Source organism: Lichenostomus cassidix, chromosome 2 (genome assembly GCF_008360975.1).
Source record: "Lichenostomus cassidix isolate B80296 chromosome 2, HeHo_3.0, whole genome shotgun sequence".
In the NCBI taxonomy this organism is placed as follows: domain Eukaryota; kingdom Metazoa; phylum Chordata; class Aves; order Passeriformes; family Meliphagidae; genus Lichenostomus; species Lichenostomus cassidix.
The window spans coordinates 32,338,299-32,353,182 of record NC_139482.1 but is presented as its reverse complement, the minus strand read 5'-3'; the positions used below and the strand labels follow the sequence as shown (position 1 = coordinate 32,353,182).

Below are 14,884 nucleotides of genomic sequence, written 5' to 3'. Positions count from 1 at the left end.
AGCATGTACAGAGCTGCCACCTCCTCACCCTCATGCTGTTTCTCTCGCCCTTCTAGTCCCTTGTTAACTTGCAAGTTGTGCAGATCTTTTGTTGCTGTCTGAGTGCTGTTAGCCCAGGATGTTGGCTGCCAGTGTGGATCATGAAAAGTTCAGAACAATTATCAGACATCTCCATGAAAGGATCAAAGTTAATGGGACATACAAGAGCCCTTTCAGCCATATAGTTTTCTTTGTGTGCAGCCAGGGAGTCGTCTATATCCAGTCAGCCAGTCTGAGATTCCACTGATGTTCAGACAGTTTTTTGGCTCGCTGCAGAATGCATGTGAATATGGTGTAATTATAGGTCATAAGATGTAGGTGTTAATGGTGTTAGTGAGGGAAGCCAGAACTGTGTTATTTCTGATGGATTTTCCTAAATGTTAACTCATACAGAAACCTTTGCTGTGCTTATAGTATAAATCTTTCATTAGAACTTGAGTGGCTGTAATGCTGGGGGTTTTATGTAACTAATTATTTCCTTTTATTTTTAAAGACAGTTTAGTCATTCCAGAACAGATTCCATCTGTTCACTTCTGGTTCAGTTCTGTTTTAGTGGAGCTGTTTTGGTCATATTTAGCTGTTCAGTTTTGGGTTTTTTCCTTAAGGTAGTTGATCATTCTAATGCCTTTTGCTTTACAGCCCACAAGAATTTGAACAGCACTTAAACTGCTATCCATAAAAGCATTAAAGCATCGTTACTTAGCTCCAGGAGTTCTTCATTTTCTTATTTAGTGGAGGTCCTTGCAATGACAATGGATTATTTCTGGAACTTGTGCTGTGTGCTGTACACACACACAGAGACACATGACAAAAATAGCTTTCAGAAGGTCCTTTAGAGGTTTCATTCACAAATCCCTGCTGGCATGGCTTGAGATGAAATCACTTATCCTGGAGAAGTTTCATTTTAAGATGATTGTGATAAAGCAGTGCTGCTTTGAGGAAGACAGGGCCACTGCATAAAACTTGTCACTAAAGGATACATCAGGTGCTATGATACACCTGTAAAAACTGAAGCAGTATAAAATAGTATCTCAAGCCTTTGCATAAGGGAAAATTTTCATTTAGGTATTTTAATTGTAGTTTATTGTGCAAAAGTGGGAACATGGAACAATACAACCTGCAGCTTATGTGTTAGATGCAAAAACCTGATGCTTTTTTTTGAGTCTTTCCTGTTCACTTTCCTTCTTGGATTCAAAATAGTATTGGAAACAATCCCAGTAGGAATGCTTACATGTGTAAGGTTTGCATTTGGTGTGGGTTTTTTTTGTTTGTTTTGTTTGTTTTGGGGGGTTTTGTTGGTTTTTTGTTTTTGTTTCTTGGTGGTGGTGGTTTTTTTGTTGTGTTTGGTTTTTTGGGGGGATTTTTTTTTTTCTTACTTCTAGGCTAGTCTAATTGCCTTCCTACAGGAGGGACAATGTTGAGGTTCTCTTTTATTCATGCTGTATCAGAAGGGAATTTTTAAGTCTTGTGTAGTAGTCTGTTTTGTTTCTATGTCACCATTATCAGCATGCACTGAATAACATTCCATATGATAACAAAACCTACCCACAGAAAAGCTTTGAAAGAAGGTTTGTCAGCTTGATTATGGGCTTGTCAGACTGTTCATTATGTTGTTCTGAAAAAAATACTATAATTCCTGCAAAATTATGATAGGGAAGTCATGGTTAGAAGTTAGGAAAGCACCTCATGCAGAAAATCTTGAGAGCAGCTAATACAGTCCTTTGGGCCAGCATAGCTCCTTTCCTTTGCGTTGGTGGAGTTATCAGGGAAAACAGTAGCATTCAAGGTTCTCCAACTTTTTTAGTGCCACCACAGAATGAGAATTCTCACTGGTCACCCCACTTTTGCCAGGCCAGCATTCTAATTACACCAATTCTATGTAGAGCTTCTGTTGGAGGAGTTACCAAGATCTCTGTAGCTGTTAAATGTGTCTCCAGCAACAAAAGCAATTCCATTAAATGGATTTAATAATATGTTGGTTTTGGTTAATATGGAGATATCTCAGGTGTGGATATGAAGGAATGCTTTCCAATGCACAGCACAAAAAATTAGTGAAGAAAAAGAGCTAGGAAAACGTAATACTATAAAGAAAGCAACTTTACCCCTCTGAATTTTGTAGCCCACTCTATGGCAGGCATTGCATTAAGCAAGGCTTGTGGAGGAAAAGATTAATTAATTTGCCAAAGTCAGGAAGGAATGTGAATCTAGGATGTAGTATAAAGAGATGGGAGTTTTGTTCTTTTGTGGGCTTTTTGATGATACACTTTAATATATCTGGCTAAATCATTCAAATAGCAAAGCATTTTTATGTGCAGCATTTTAGGTAATTTACTCCAATATGCATTGCTTTATTTTCCTTCTTCTTCCTTCTCTTTGGCCTGTTTTACTTTGGTTTTAAATCCCACTTTGAAACACATGCTATCTTTGACGTGAATTGAAGAGGAGCATGTGCAATCTTCTCCCAGTGTTTTACAGCCCTTCAAGTTAGGAGACTGTGGAATTGCATGCGTAAATGTTGTTTATAGTACTTTGCTGCTCAAAACTTTTTTCATTTCTTTCAAACAGGAAAATTCAAGAGAAGAAGGCAGAGGTCTGGTTCACCAGGTCTCCAATGAAAGCAGACTGTCTATAGCTGACTCTCTCACAGAATTTTTTGATGCACAGGAAGTCCTACTGTCTGCTAGTTCTTCAGAGAATGAGGTCTGAGCAAGAAGATTGACATCATTCAGATGTATTTTCTTATCTGCTGATTGACATGCAATCTTTCTGAGTGCTAACTGTACATCAGATGACTGCCAGAAAATTTAAATTTTCAAAGCATTTAGAAATTAATATGCCTTTTATATTTATTTGCTGTCATTGTCTCTTCACAGTAAAAGGTAGCAATTTTTATGAGGAAGTCTTACATACACAGTGAGGCAGATGGCAATTCAGTAGGTAGTATGCAGATACTGCAGATTGTATTGTCTGCCTTGAGTCATTATACAGGTGCCCAGGGAATTGTGTCACAGAAATATTCATACGTGTGGTACCTGTAGGTACCTCGAGGCTGATGTCATGCATATTGAAATTCATTACATCATTGTCTCCTCCCTTGGGCTCCATAAAAACCTTGGCTTTTGATATGAGGAAAGCCTTCTTGGTTGTTAGGCCAAGGAGGTGAAGCATGTCTCCACTAAAGTTAAATTTTCAGTTATGGGGATCTCTCCCAAACTCAATTGTGTCTTCTTAGGACTTTGTAGTACTTTTCTCTGAAACACAGCTTAAATTATTCAAATATATTAAAACAATAATTGCAGCTGAAAGTAACAATTGCCATGTGCATATGGGGTTTTTTTAATGAGTGATGCATCTTGCTGTTTTCCCCACCCCAACACTCAGGTATCAGATGATGACTCATATGTAAGTGATATCAGTGATAATGTCTCAGAAGATAACCTTAGCAATGACATGGAGAATGAAAGACAAACTTTAGGTAAGTTCAGTGGGTTTTTTTAAATCATGTTTTGAGAATTTTTTCTGTTTGTTTGGGATATTCTTTCTTCTCTTACTAGATAATTAGGTATTACAGGCTTTGAGATGTAAACAGCCTGTGCTTTTTCTCATATAGGCACGGATTGGTTTCGAGCAGCATTTTCTGGCTGATCTGCTTACCTGGGCACTGTTGATTAAGCAGGATGGTGGTTCTGTACCAGCAGGGAAACACCTCTTTTCTTGGCTTCTTTGACGCAACTCCCACTCCCTCTCAGTTTCGTGTGGCCACGGGATTTTTCAAAGCAGCAAGGGCAAACTGCTTTCTTTTTTTCAAGAAGTAATTTTCTTCTTTTCACACTGTTTTTTCAGTCTGTAATTTAGCATCTGCATTCAGAATCATGTTGTTCTAGCAGAATCAGTGTTTAAAGGAACATGAGAATAATTACACACTGGCAGGCCTGGTGTAGGACCATAAGAATTCCTTTCTTGCATGTTTTAATCATGATAGTCTTGTTAGCACATATGCTAATTTGTCCTTCTAATTATAAAGAGACTGAGAAAAAGGAGAGGAATTGGTCATTACAACCTAATTGGCTTTGTGCCTTCAACTCCTTTCAGTTAACCGAAATGTTCTTCCCACTCTAACAATATATTTTTATCCTCAAAAATGCTGAACAGTGATTTCTTACAAGCAGCTGTTTCCTGGTCATCTCCAAGGACCAGCGGATTCCTCTGAACTTGGGTAGTTTGATATATATTCTGTAACTGCATAAAATGAAGATTTTTTTAAAGATAGAAAAGAATACAGATGGATTTATCTCATGATCTGGACCTTAGAAAACTGTGTTAATGTGGTTGTTCATCTTCTTGTAACAAAGACTGTCACTGAAGCTCTTCAGTATTAGAAGCACCTCTGCGTGCTTTTGGTACCTGCTATTTCAGTGCTTTGGGCAGCCTGCCACTGCCATTAATAGCAAACTGGATGTCTTTTACCTACAGGGCTTTAGCTGCACCATAAACTGTGGGATTATAATAAAATCCTCTGGCCACTGTAATATAGAAGGTCATACCAGATGCTGATAATGGTCCAGTTTGGTCTTGAAAGTCATTGAGTCTAGCTGGAGGTCAGATGTCTAAATCTTCTTTGGCACTGATCCTGTCTGTTTCTCAGAGCTCCTACAAACCAGAACTGCATGGGCTTTTCTGTAATGGAGGGTCGGCAAACTTCACTGTTTAGAAAATTTGGTATCTGAGTATTGTAGTTCTTGCTCTACTCTGTTTTTTCAGCAGCTTACCTCAATTAATGGACTGGTCCAGAATATGTAAATGAGTGAATTAGTATTCTGCTTTTAATCAGAAGCTGTCAAAAGACAGAGCCAAATCCCATTTCTGGGAGCTCTTTTAAACAAGGATAAGTTTTTTTAGCATTTACCTCATTCCTGAGGTATCTAAGGGAACATCCTTCTTTTTGGCCTCTTCTGATATTAAATAAATTCTTCCAATAGGGAAGTATAGGAGTCAGCTCAACTCTCAACAGTATAATTGTTTCAGTAGATTTTTGACTCATAGTGCCCATGCCATTTTTATGCAAAAAGAAAGATACAGGCAAGGGACTGCAAATAGTTCTCCTGACCTTGTTAGAGTAACTCAGTCATATGAGACATTAGGACTTCTAGTTTGCCAGTGGCAGGAAAGATGGAAACTCCTTCCTCAAAACAATGAGGCTAATTATAACCCTTTAAAACCTCCATGTGAGGCATGGCAGGGATGGAGACGTTCATCCTTGTGATCACCTGTCACTGCTGGAAGCACTGCTGATACTTGTACTTCTGTCAGTGGAAGAGCAGAGGAGGTACTGGTTGAAATCCTGTGTTTAAGGGCAGGGATTCTTCAGGCGTGTGCAGCACAGGAGAGATGTGCTGCCCAGTGTGGGTTTAATTCTTCCAAGACAGAGCTGTGTGAGGAAAGCCAGAAAAGGACAGGGGCTGATAGACTGAGGCTATGCCCGAGTGTCTCCAAATAGTAAGTGATCCTAAGGTAGGAGCTTCCTGGGTGCTTCTAAGGATGTGTAAAGATAAAATATAAAGATAAAATATATTCTTATAGTAGCAAACACATTCCTCTCTGAAACAAAAGTGATGTACAGCTAAGCAATGTAATCACTTCAGACTAGTGCCTGTTGCAGAAGCTTGTAGCTCTATTTGGATTTTACTACAAATCATTTCATGGCACACTCAGAACTATTTATCCTGTTCCGATTGCTTTGATATAGCAACACAGACTTCAGATATTCATGTCAAGGACTCTTTACTTGAGTCCTTCTTTTTTTTTTCATCTTCAGCAAACCCATAGTTCCACAGTTGCTTCAGCTTTTCCACCCTTAAAACATGTCAGTTCACCATCAGTGTATGGGTGTATCTCAAAGTAACATCACTAAGTTTAAATGCTACGAGGAGCAATGTGGAAAAGCCTGCATGTAAATTTGTGGTGCAGCAAATTTCCCTGGTAGGAGTATTCAAAAAAGTAGGAAAAGATCAGTAGGAGTTGTTATTATCCTTGCATCTGTAAGTTACATCTCGCCTTCTGAGAAGTGTCAACTTAATTGAAGCTCTGTCAAGGAAGGAGGTTTTATGTCCCCATAACAGATAGGAATCCATCTCTGTTACAAATAAAATAGTTATAATATTTACTCTTTCAAATTCAGTGGAAAGTCTGAGCCTTTTCTTACAGCCTTTAAGTGAAAAGGTCATTTTTATGCATCTTTTGTACCTGACATTTTACCTCCATCAATGTACATAAAATGTTGTTCTTAGTTTTGTCATTTTTATAAAAGGCTATCTTCAAACCACAAGTGAAATACTTGAATGAATTGTGGGTGGAAGGAAGTTTTGACAGAAAAAAAGATGGTTGCATTTTAATATATGTTTGCAAAGGGGATGAAACTCAGTAAATGTGAATTGAATTGTTCTGCCACATCCTTCCTTTTCAGATTGTATTTCTGAGAGTGGAATTGGCTGCAATTCTAAACGGAGAACATGCTTACCGGCTCCATGTCCTAACACGAGCAACATCAGCCTATGGAATATCCTGAGAAATAACATAGGGAAGGATCTCTCCAAGGTGGCCATGCCTGTTGAGTTAAACGAGCCCCTGAACACCCTGCAGCGTCTCTGCGAGGAGCTGGAGTACAGCGAGCTGCTGGATAAAGCAGCACACACACCAAACCCCTTTGAACGGATGGTAAATACCTTATTCCAAATACTTAGTGACATTCACTGGAATTAGAATGAACATAAAAGCAATGCTGACGAAATGAAGGTGTTCTGTTCCATTTTTGATTCCTTCAGCTGAGAGACACAAACTCTCCAAATGTGTCTGTACATACTCACATAGCCACTATTTTTGACTCTTCTGCTTCATTTCTGTTGCTTTTTCAGAAAGTCTCTCTCCTCTCAAGTGCCTTGCTGTTCTGCAAGTGTAAACAAAAAAGGAGCTTAGTTCTGTTTTGCAGCTCTTGCTCTGTAATATTAAAAATTTACAGCAAAAGGGGAGGAGGGGACTAAACTTTCACAATTCCCTCTCAGAGATAAAAGCTACAATCTATCTTTTTCAAGAGTGTCTGATCTCGTAACACAGTTGCACATAGAGATGCTGGATCTTCCAGCCCTACATGACTGTGATATCTCTGTATTAGCTAAATGAGCTCCATAGTTTCTATTAACTGGTTTTCTGAAGTTTTGGGCTTTATCCAAAATGTACAGGATCTCAAACCAGACAGTATGATTGTATTTTGGGTACAATAATGGTGCCATTCTCTGCTGGTGCAGAGCCCTGAATTCTGCATTTGGCAAAAGAAGAGGAGAAAAATGCATTTCAGTTGTTCTGCTTCCAGGTGTGCAAGAGCTACTTAATATGCAAGCCCATAAATAAAGGATTAGAAGCTCCCTAAATTCTCTTCAATGGAAGATACAGATTTTCCCATAAACTGAATTAAGCCTTTTCAACTCAGTAGATCTTGTCTTAAAATGAGGTTATTAATGGAAGTAGATAGTAGTGTTATAAATACTGTCTGAAAAGTCTCTTTCCTCATTCTGACACTCTCAAGGGTTACAGTTTAGAGCCTATTCCCAGGGTGTGGCCATTCGCTGGGGTTTTCAGTCCACAATGGTTTTTTTATTCTCTTGAGAACACATACTAAAAGGAAAAGGAAATGAGTAGTAGTTTTTCAGAAGGAAGTGAAAAGAAGCCTTTCTCTCCTTCCCACACCCAAGCATCTGGAAATTACCTCAGACTGGTGTATTCATTGCCTTTGAGAAGTTCCTGAGGCAAAATTTAATGCCAGTTGTTGCATAGTAATTGCAATTCATAAAAGAGCCTATCTGCACTGGATTTGTTTTCTGAAACTGTGAAAAGAGAGTATCCACACTTTCACAAGATGAGGAAAGGGGAATGAAAGGAGAAAAAAAGTGTTACAAAAGAGATTTGAATCCAACAGCCCTGAATTCTAATTCCTCGTGGTATGCTTGAGTTCACTGCACAAATTTGGAAGGGCTACCTGAGTTTCAGTCATGATCAGCAGTTTCATGATAAAATAAACGCACCCAGTGGGTAAAAAACAAATAAGTCAAACAGCATTAGAAATAGAAAACTTAGTGAAAAGTCATCTAATACTTCCTGTGCCTTGTTTATGAAAAGGATAGTTGGTAGTTTCAGGGAATCACAGATATAACTGTAAAAACCAGTTATTATATGAACTCTAACAGTGATTTTTTAAGGTTACTGCTTTGAATTGTGTTGCAGAATGATAAACTGTTTCAAACACTTCAGAAACGCTCTTTTTAGTAGATGAAATTTGCAGTGTTTGACCCTAATAATTCCATCCCTGGCCTACTGAATGACTCTGAAACCTGAGTAATTCTCTAATGTGTGAACTAGGGCTTAGCATGCAGGAGGCGTGCATATCAGTCTGCAAATTAAGGGAGAAGTGCAGAATCAGGATAAAGCTCACTTTTATTCTTTTGTGTCTGTTATAAATGAATTAATCAAAGTCCCAAATATGTACTTCCCAGGTGTACATAGCTGCCTTTGCAGTCTCTGCATATGCATCCAGTTACTACCGAGCTGGAAGTAAGCCATTTAATCCTGTGCTTGGAGAAACCTACGAATGTATTCGTGAAGATAAGGGTTTCCAGTTCTTTGCAGAACAGGTATTGTATGCTGCAACCCTTAGAATTGCTACTTGATACACTGCTGAATTCTAAACGTGTGGCTGGAATCCTCCAGAATTAATGGCAAAATACAAAATTACTTTCTATTACCTGAGCCCAGCAAAACTCAAGGGGCCTTGCTGAATTACAAACAAAGGAAGTTGTTTTTTGAGGGAAGTCTGCTAAGTCTGGCATGGAACGTGACAACCAGCAGCTGACACTGGAGGAGCAAAGGCTGGCGGGCTGCCTGCTTCAGTAACAAGATAACTTGGTTAAGTAGAGTGCAATTCCCCATGCTGAAATCTGATCCCAACTGTGACAAGTGTTCACATTCTTGTCATTTTCTTGTTTGTGTGATCATGAAAAGCACTGTATCTTCAGCTGTTTAATGGGGTTTTTTTTAATAAAAAGTATCCCTTGTGTGTGTCAATCAACTACAAGTATTTCCAATGGCACCATGACTATTTCTGCTTCCTGTCCAAATACTTAGTAGGCTAAGCCTTTCAAATCTGCTGCCACAGCTGAGTAGGTGAAGGATGTCTACAGCACATCATGGTCCGAGTGTTTATGAAGGTAATTCCCCAGTAAGAGAATAATTATTAAGTATGGGTAAAAAATATTAAATTTAAACCAGCCAAGCTACTAAAATTGCTAAAACTTGAAGCATATATTGAAAAGAGATAAAAGCCAAATACCTGGTGCCTAGAAAAGTAAGAATGACTGAAAGCTGTCTTATTCTGTCTAGACATAACAAAAAAAAATTACAAAAAGTGCAGAGGGCAAAGTTGTGTAACTTAGAAATTTGATCAGAGAAAGACTTCTAAGAGGCTTCCTTTAGGAAATGAGAAGTGGTTTTGACCACCTGTGATGGTACAGCCTTTTGCACACTATGTTTTAGAACTGACAAAAAAGAATATTATGTGATCTGTCCTTAGTCTCAGGAAATGTCACAGGCAAGAGTAAAAATAAAGAGGGAAAAAAAAAACCCAACAGAAAGTAAAACAGTCAAAGCAAGAATCAAATTTAGAGTTCAAGGAATGTATCTGGTTCTTCACTGTGCTACTTCAGTACTAAGATGATGTGTGTAGAGCACTGGAGGTACCAGAACAGCATCAAATTTGAGTAACAAAGTGGTGAATAAAGGTTAGTACTGAGTTTAATGTTACACTGAATCTATTTTCAATTGAATATTGGATAAATCAGTACAAAGGCTAGTTTTATAAAGGAGAATTTTAATACACAAGGGAGCTTGTGCTGTTAACTACTGTTGTTCTAATACATGAAATAAATGACGTGAGTTTATAGAGTGGTAAAGTTACTGTAAGAATATGGGGTGGAGAAATATTAGGAAGGGAGGGCAGTATAGGAGGAAAGAAATTTAATGCAGCTTGCAAGCTTTAAATATTTCTCTTTGCACCAGGAACAGTAGCTTATTGCTTGTGCAAGCATTTTGATGCTTACTCCAGATACCTTGTTAGTGCAGGCAGAATGTAATCCATGGGATAAAGAGGCAAAAGGTATAAAATAACAAAGATTCTGTTCTACCATTAGAGTGAGTTTAGAATAATCCTGTCAGCACCACGACCTTACTCGGGAATTATAACAGTTTAAATGAGAGCTAAGTTTAACCCATGTATTATAGTGACATCTGGGGTTAATCTGGGTACAGTATGCAAGAGAGAGAATGTTGCTCTTGCAGGATTAGGCCATAGCTGAAAGTAATTAGTACTTTTATCTTCCTTTCTTTTTTTTAACCAAGTAGAGGATGTTGAATAAATAACTAGAAAAAAATGCTCAATAACAGATTTGTGAATAAGTAACAAACATAAAAAGGTAAAAGTTGATTTGAGCCATGCAGGTGGTTAAGAAATTAAATTCATTGTGAGAAATAGCAATTTGACTTGAAAATAAAGCTGCCCAAGGAACAGTAGGTGTTACACATTTAAGAGCTGGTCCTGGTCAGTTGTTAGTCACGTTCACCCACAAGGGAGAATTCAAGCCAAGGAGGAGTGGCTGCTTTCATTTAGTGTTTTTTTTTATTTACTGTTGCATTTTAATAGTCTGAATTATTTACTCACAGTCCTTGCTTTGCTAGCTTGGTGGTTGCCCTAATTCATGTACCTGCTATTGCCCAAAGCTGATGAAATGCAGTGCATGTGGTTAGAGTTTCACACTAGAAACACCTGGGGTGTCACTGCTGCAGTAGTAGGGATTGCTGGATGGAATTTCATGGCTTAATTTCTTCACCCCTGCCCCACTTAGAGATGCTGATCACTATCTTCTCCCTCATACTCAGTGTTTTGTGGTCATTTACTGTACAGAAGCTTTTGGCCCTTTGTTTTGCTTTTGGGTTTTGGGTTTTTTTTTAAATTTTTGTCTCAAAATGTGGTTTCTGTTAATCTGTTAAGAGGTCCTAAGGGTAATTATCACCTTAGAGAGAATATACGAAGTATATAGATAGATTTTCTGTCGAACAAAATCACTAGCATTTTAAAATAAGGCTTTCCCCTTTCTTTCAAGGCTTCTTAGGTCTCAGAACCTTTATTAATCTCACTGCCTCCCCCTTCAGGACACAGCTGCGAAGGGAAAACAAATGTGCAAAGTGTAAATGCCATATGGAAACAAAGGAGAAAATAAAACAAAAGAGGCCAAACCAAAATGACTGTTCAAGTATTCGTATGTTAATCTTTCTTTCCCCCCTTTTTTGTCTTGCTCTTAGGTCAGTCACCATCCACCTATTTCTGCATGCCATGCTGAATCTGTGAATTTTGCTTTTTGGCAAGGTAACTCTTCAGTCTATCATTTACTTTTACAGTGTTCATAATATTTTTATTGTATGTGTAACAAAAAATATCCAGAAATTGGGAAAACTTGAAATTCCTTGCTTAAATTGTATTAGAATGTTTTTATCGAATGCTAGCCTACACTTACTTGCATGCTTCTTACTTGGATCTTCTGCTATTATAAGAAGTCTCAAGATAATTTGCTTTTTTTGCATTTTTTTTCATAACATTAATTGATTATTATTTTCATGAAAAAATTTCTACACTTCTTTAAAATCACATTTGTTTGGGTTATTTTTGGGGGGGAATGTTGTTCTTTAGTAAAGAAGAATTGGATCCCAAGTTATTTATAAAACAAACAAGCTTGAAGACAAGTTAAATCCTAAACCTTGGCAAATCTTGTAAACCCGTCCTGAAAGCAATTTTCAAAAATGAGCCTAACAGCAAGGATAAATGCATTTACCTTTTCTTTCTCAGCTGGCATTATTAGAGTATATAAGCTTTTGTGCTATTTGACTACTAATGTTTTTTCAAAAGATATGCATTGGAGCTTTGTTTGCTGTGCAACACTGGTGAAGATGTCAGTCAGTAGCAGTACCTGTGTGGTTAGGTAATTCTGGAGTGTACACAAAACATAACTATGCCTTTTAACTCAGTTAAAATCCTTCACTCAGGGGTCTGTCAATTCACAATGTAGCCATATTGTAATCCTTTTTTTTCGGATTGACTCTGCTGACTTGATTACATTTATTACAGATGGAGCCATACTGAACAGAAATTGGAACCCATTAGTCTGGGTTTTATTATTCTCTGTAATTCTTTGCTTTGTAAACAAATAGAGGGACACAAGAGTCCTTTTGTTCTTAGCCCAAAAGCAAAGATGACCAAAAATTTATTCAGTAACTTGAATACTATATAAATAAAACTAGATAGCAGCCTGTCTTAATAAAAATAGATGAGACTGATTTGTTTAACAGATCTTGACAACTGTTACCACTCAAATATTTTAACACTTCCATTTAGAGAATGAAGTTCTTCTATAATAATGGGAGCTGAGATTAATGTGAGAGTCTGAGATTTAGTCTTGATGGGCACAGGACATCAGGGTGCAGCAGGGCTTGGGGATTTTTGTTTGCTTTGTTTTTAAATGTGGCTAGCTGAGCTTATGGGAGGCCTAGACAATGATTTTTTTTCCGTTGTAATGCAGTTTTTAAATGCTGCGACCTCTTGTAATGAGTCTATATTAACTTATGTGGAAAGAGTAACATCAATTTAATCATAAAGACAGCTTGTCAGTGAGTTCAGCTCTTTCTGTGTGCAAAGATCTTTTCACTCAGCTGAAAAGGAGACAGCAACATTGCCAGAGTAGAGCTGTCATCCCACCAGACATTGACTTTAGTTTATGTGTTTCAACTTCAAGAAATCTCTTGATCATTTCTAGTGACTTAGAAGACTGGGCTCTGACAGGGACCAATATATAGGGACCAATAGTTTGGAAATAGCTTTCCATGACTTACACAGCTGACTGCTTTTGCAGAGGAGTGTCGACACATGGGCAGTGGAAATGAAGGAAGTTTCAGCTATTACAGCATCTGTGCCTGAATTAGTGTGAGCACAGCTTTGAAATAACACTTAGCTTTTTCTCTTCTGTCCTAAAATTCTTGCATGATCACATTGCACACTGGCTCCCAAGATGTTTCCCACATACTGATCTCTGTGGGACAGCTTTGCCATTTATGAGAACATAGAATTTGGCACAATCTGGTAATGCATTTTAACTGTTAAACTCAGTAGGGTGTGCCTTTGCCCTTCCTCTTCCATCCCACTGCAGAAGAGAGAAAGCCAGTACAGAATTTGCCTCAACATCATCATACTCAAAGTAGTTTTGGATCTCTTGTGCAGTGTAGGAATCACAACAGAATTGCTGTCACTGAAGATGCTGACCCAGCATCAAATTTCAAAAAACCCAAAAGGTCCTTTTCTCACTTGATAAGAAAAGTAACTTTTTTTGCATGCAGAATTCTGTCCTATATCCATTCTAGTCTTTGCAATGATAGGCAGCTCGGTGTGGCTCACTCATCACTTGTAGATACATACTTGGGAGATACCTGAATAATCTCCTAATTGTGGTTAGAGCATCTATCTCAGAGCCAGTGTGAGAGTTTCCCCTAGAAATGCACAGGAAAGTGTTCTGTTTTCCTTGTGTTAGAACTAGCATCTTTTTGAGACTAGAGTTGAATTTTCCCCTTTTTCAGGATGGGCAGGGAATGGAGTTCTTAGAGTCTAATACAGGAAGAGTGTTATTCCCCTGAGCTCTGAAGTTACTCTGAAAGTTACTGCCTGACTATGTAGCCCAATTTACCTCTCCACCCCTTTTGCCATGCTCCTCTGTTTCTTTCTCTTCCAGATTCTTTTGCTCAATAAATTTGGCTAAACTTGCGTTGAGTTTTCTTTTTTTTCTTTTTTTCTTTTTTTTTTAAGAAATTACATGAGACTTGGACACAACTTTCTGTGATTCAGACAAGATTTTAAAAGACTGGTTAAACTTAGAGCGGGAGTTAGACTAAGTCCCTCTGCCATTTCATGTCCTTTGAAACCTTTTCTAGCCTCTTGACTGTGGGTGTTCTTGTTGTATTTTTGTATTTGAAATTTTGCTTTATTTTTGAAAATTTCTGCATTCATTCTTTAGCAACAGAATTGCAGACAAGTATATGCTGCCTATAGCTTATTCAAATTCCTTTCTTTTGAAGAAGTTTTTGAGGGAGGACTGTTGAACATCTGTTACTGTGCTATTTAAATAACCAATAATATAATGAAAATCAAACAAAACAAACAACAAAAACAACAAAAAACCCACCAACCAGTGTTCAAAGGTCCCACAACATTCTTCAAACACTTCTGTTGCACTTTGTTATTTTGAATTTCTTGAAAATAAAGTAGAGCCCAGAAATAGACTGATTCACCCATGCCTATAACTAAACCTGTCTTTTTTTTTTTTTCATCTTGTTTCAGATGTAAGATGGAAAAACAAATTCTGGGGAAAGTCCATGGAAATTGTTCCAGTTGGCACAACACACATAACTCTTCCAGCGTAAGTGCTGCAGTTGGGCACTGATGTTCATGCACAAACACAGATGAGTTTGCACACAGTGGAGCTGCATTCATTCAGAGCAGAGCAAGCTCTGCTGTGCCCTGTTGGACCTTTGAAAGAATTGGTGACTGTGATTTAATTTAAAGAGAAAAGGGGAGGAATAAAGACCCCCCACCAAACCAAAACCAGAAGCATAAATTAAAAGCACTAACTCTTTCAAAGGTCATAAAAAGCAAACAATGAAAAAACCCAACTCATCACTCCTGTGTACCTTGAAAAAGCAAAGTTGG

General features: G+C 38.0%; 1 protein-coding gene across 7 annotated transcripts in view; it reads left to right on the top strand.

Moving 5' to 3' along the window:
* The window catches only part of OSBPL3 (oxysterol binding protein like 3), an 85,895-nt gene that overhangs the window by 59,156 nt on the left and 11,855 nt on the right, over nt 1-14,884 (top strand). For all 7 annotated transcript variants that reach the window (XM_085050937.1, XM_085050931.1, XM_085050935.1 and 4 more), the window contains 6 exons: nt 2,605-2,739; nt 3,421-3,514; nt 6,503-6,753; nt 8,583-8,720; nt 11,440-11,503; nt 14,516-14,594. In XM_085050937.1, coding sequence (XP_084907063.1) covers nt 2,605-2,739; nt 3,421-3,514; nt 6,503-6,753; nt 8,583-8,720; nt 11,440-11,503; nt 14,516-14,594 — 761 coding nt within the window. The remainder of the gene's footprint in view (nt 1-2,604; nt 2,740-3,420; nt 3,515-6,502; nt 6,754-8,582; nt 8,721-11,439; nt 11,504-14,515; nt 14,595-14,884) is intronic.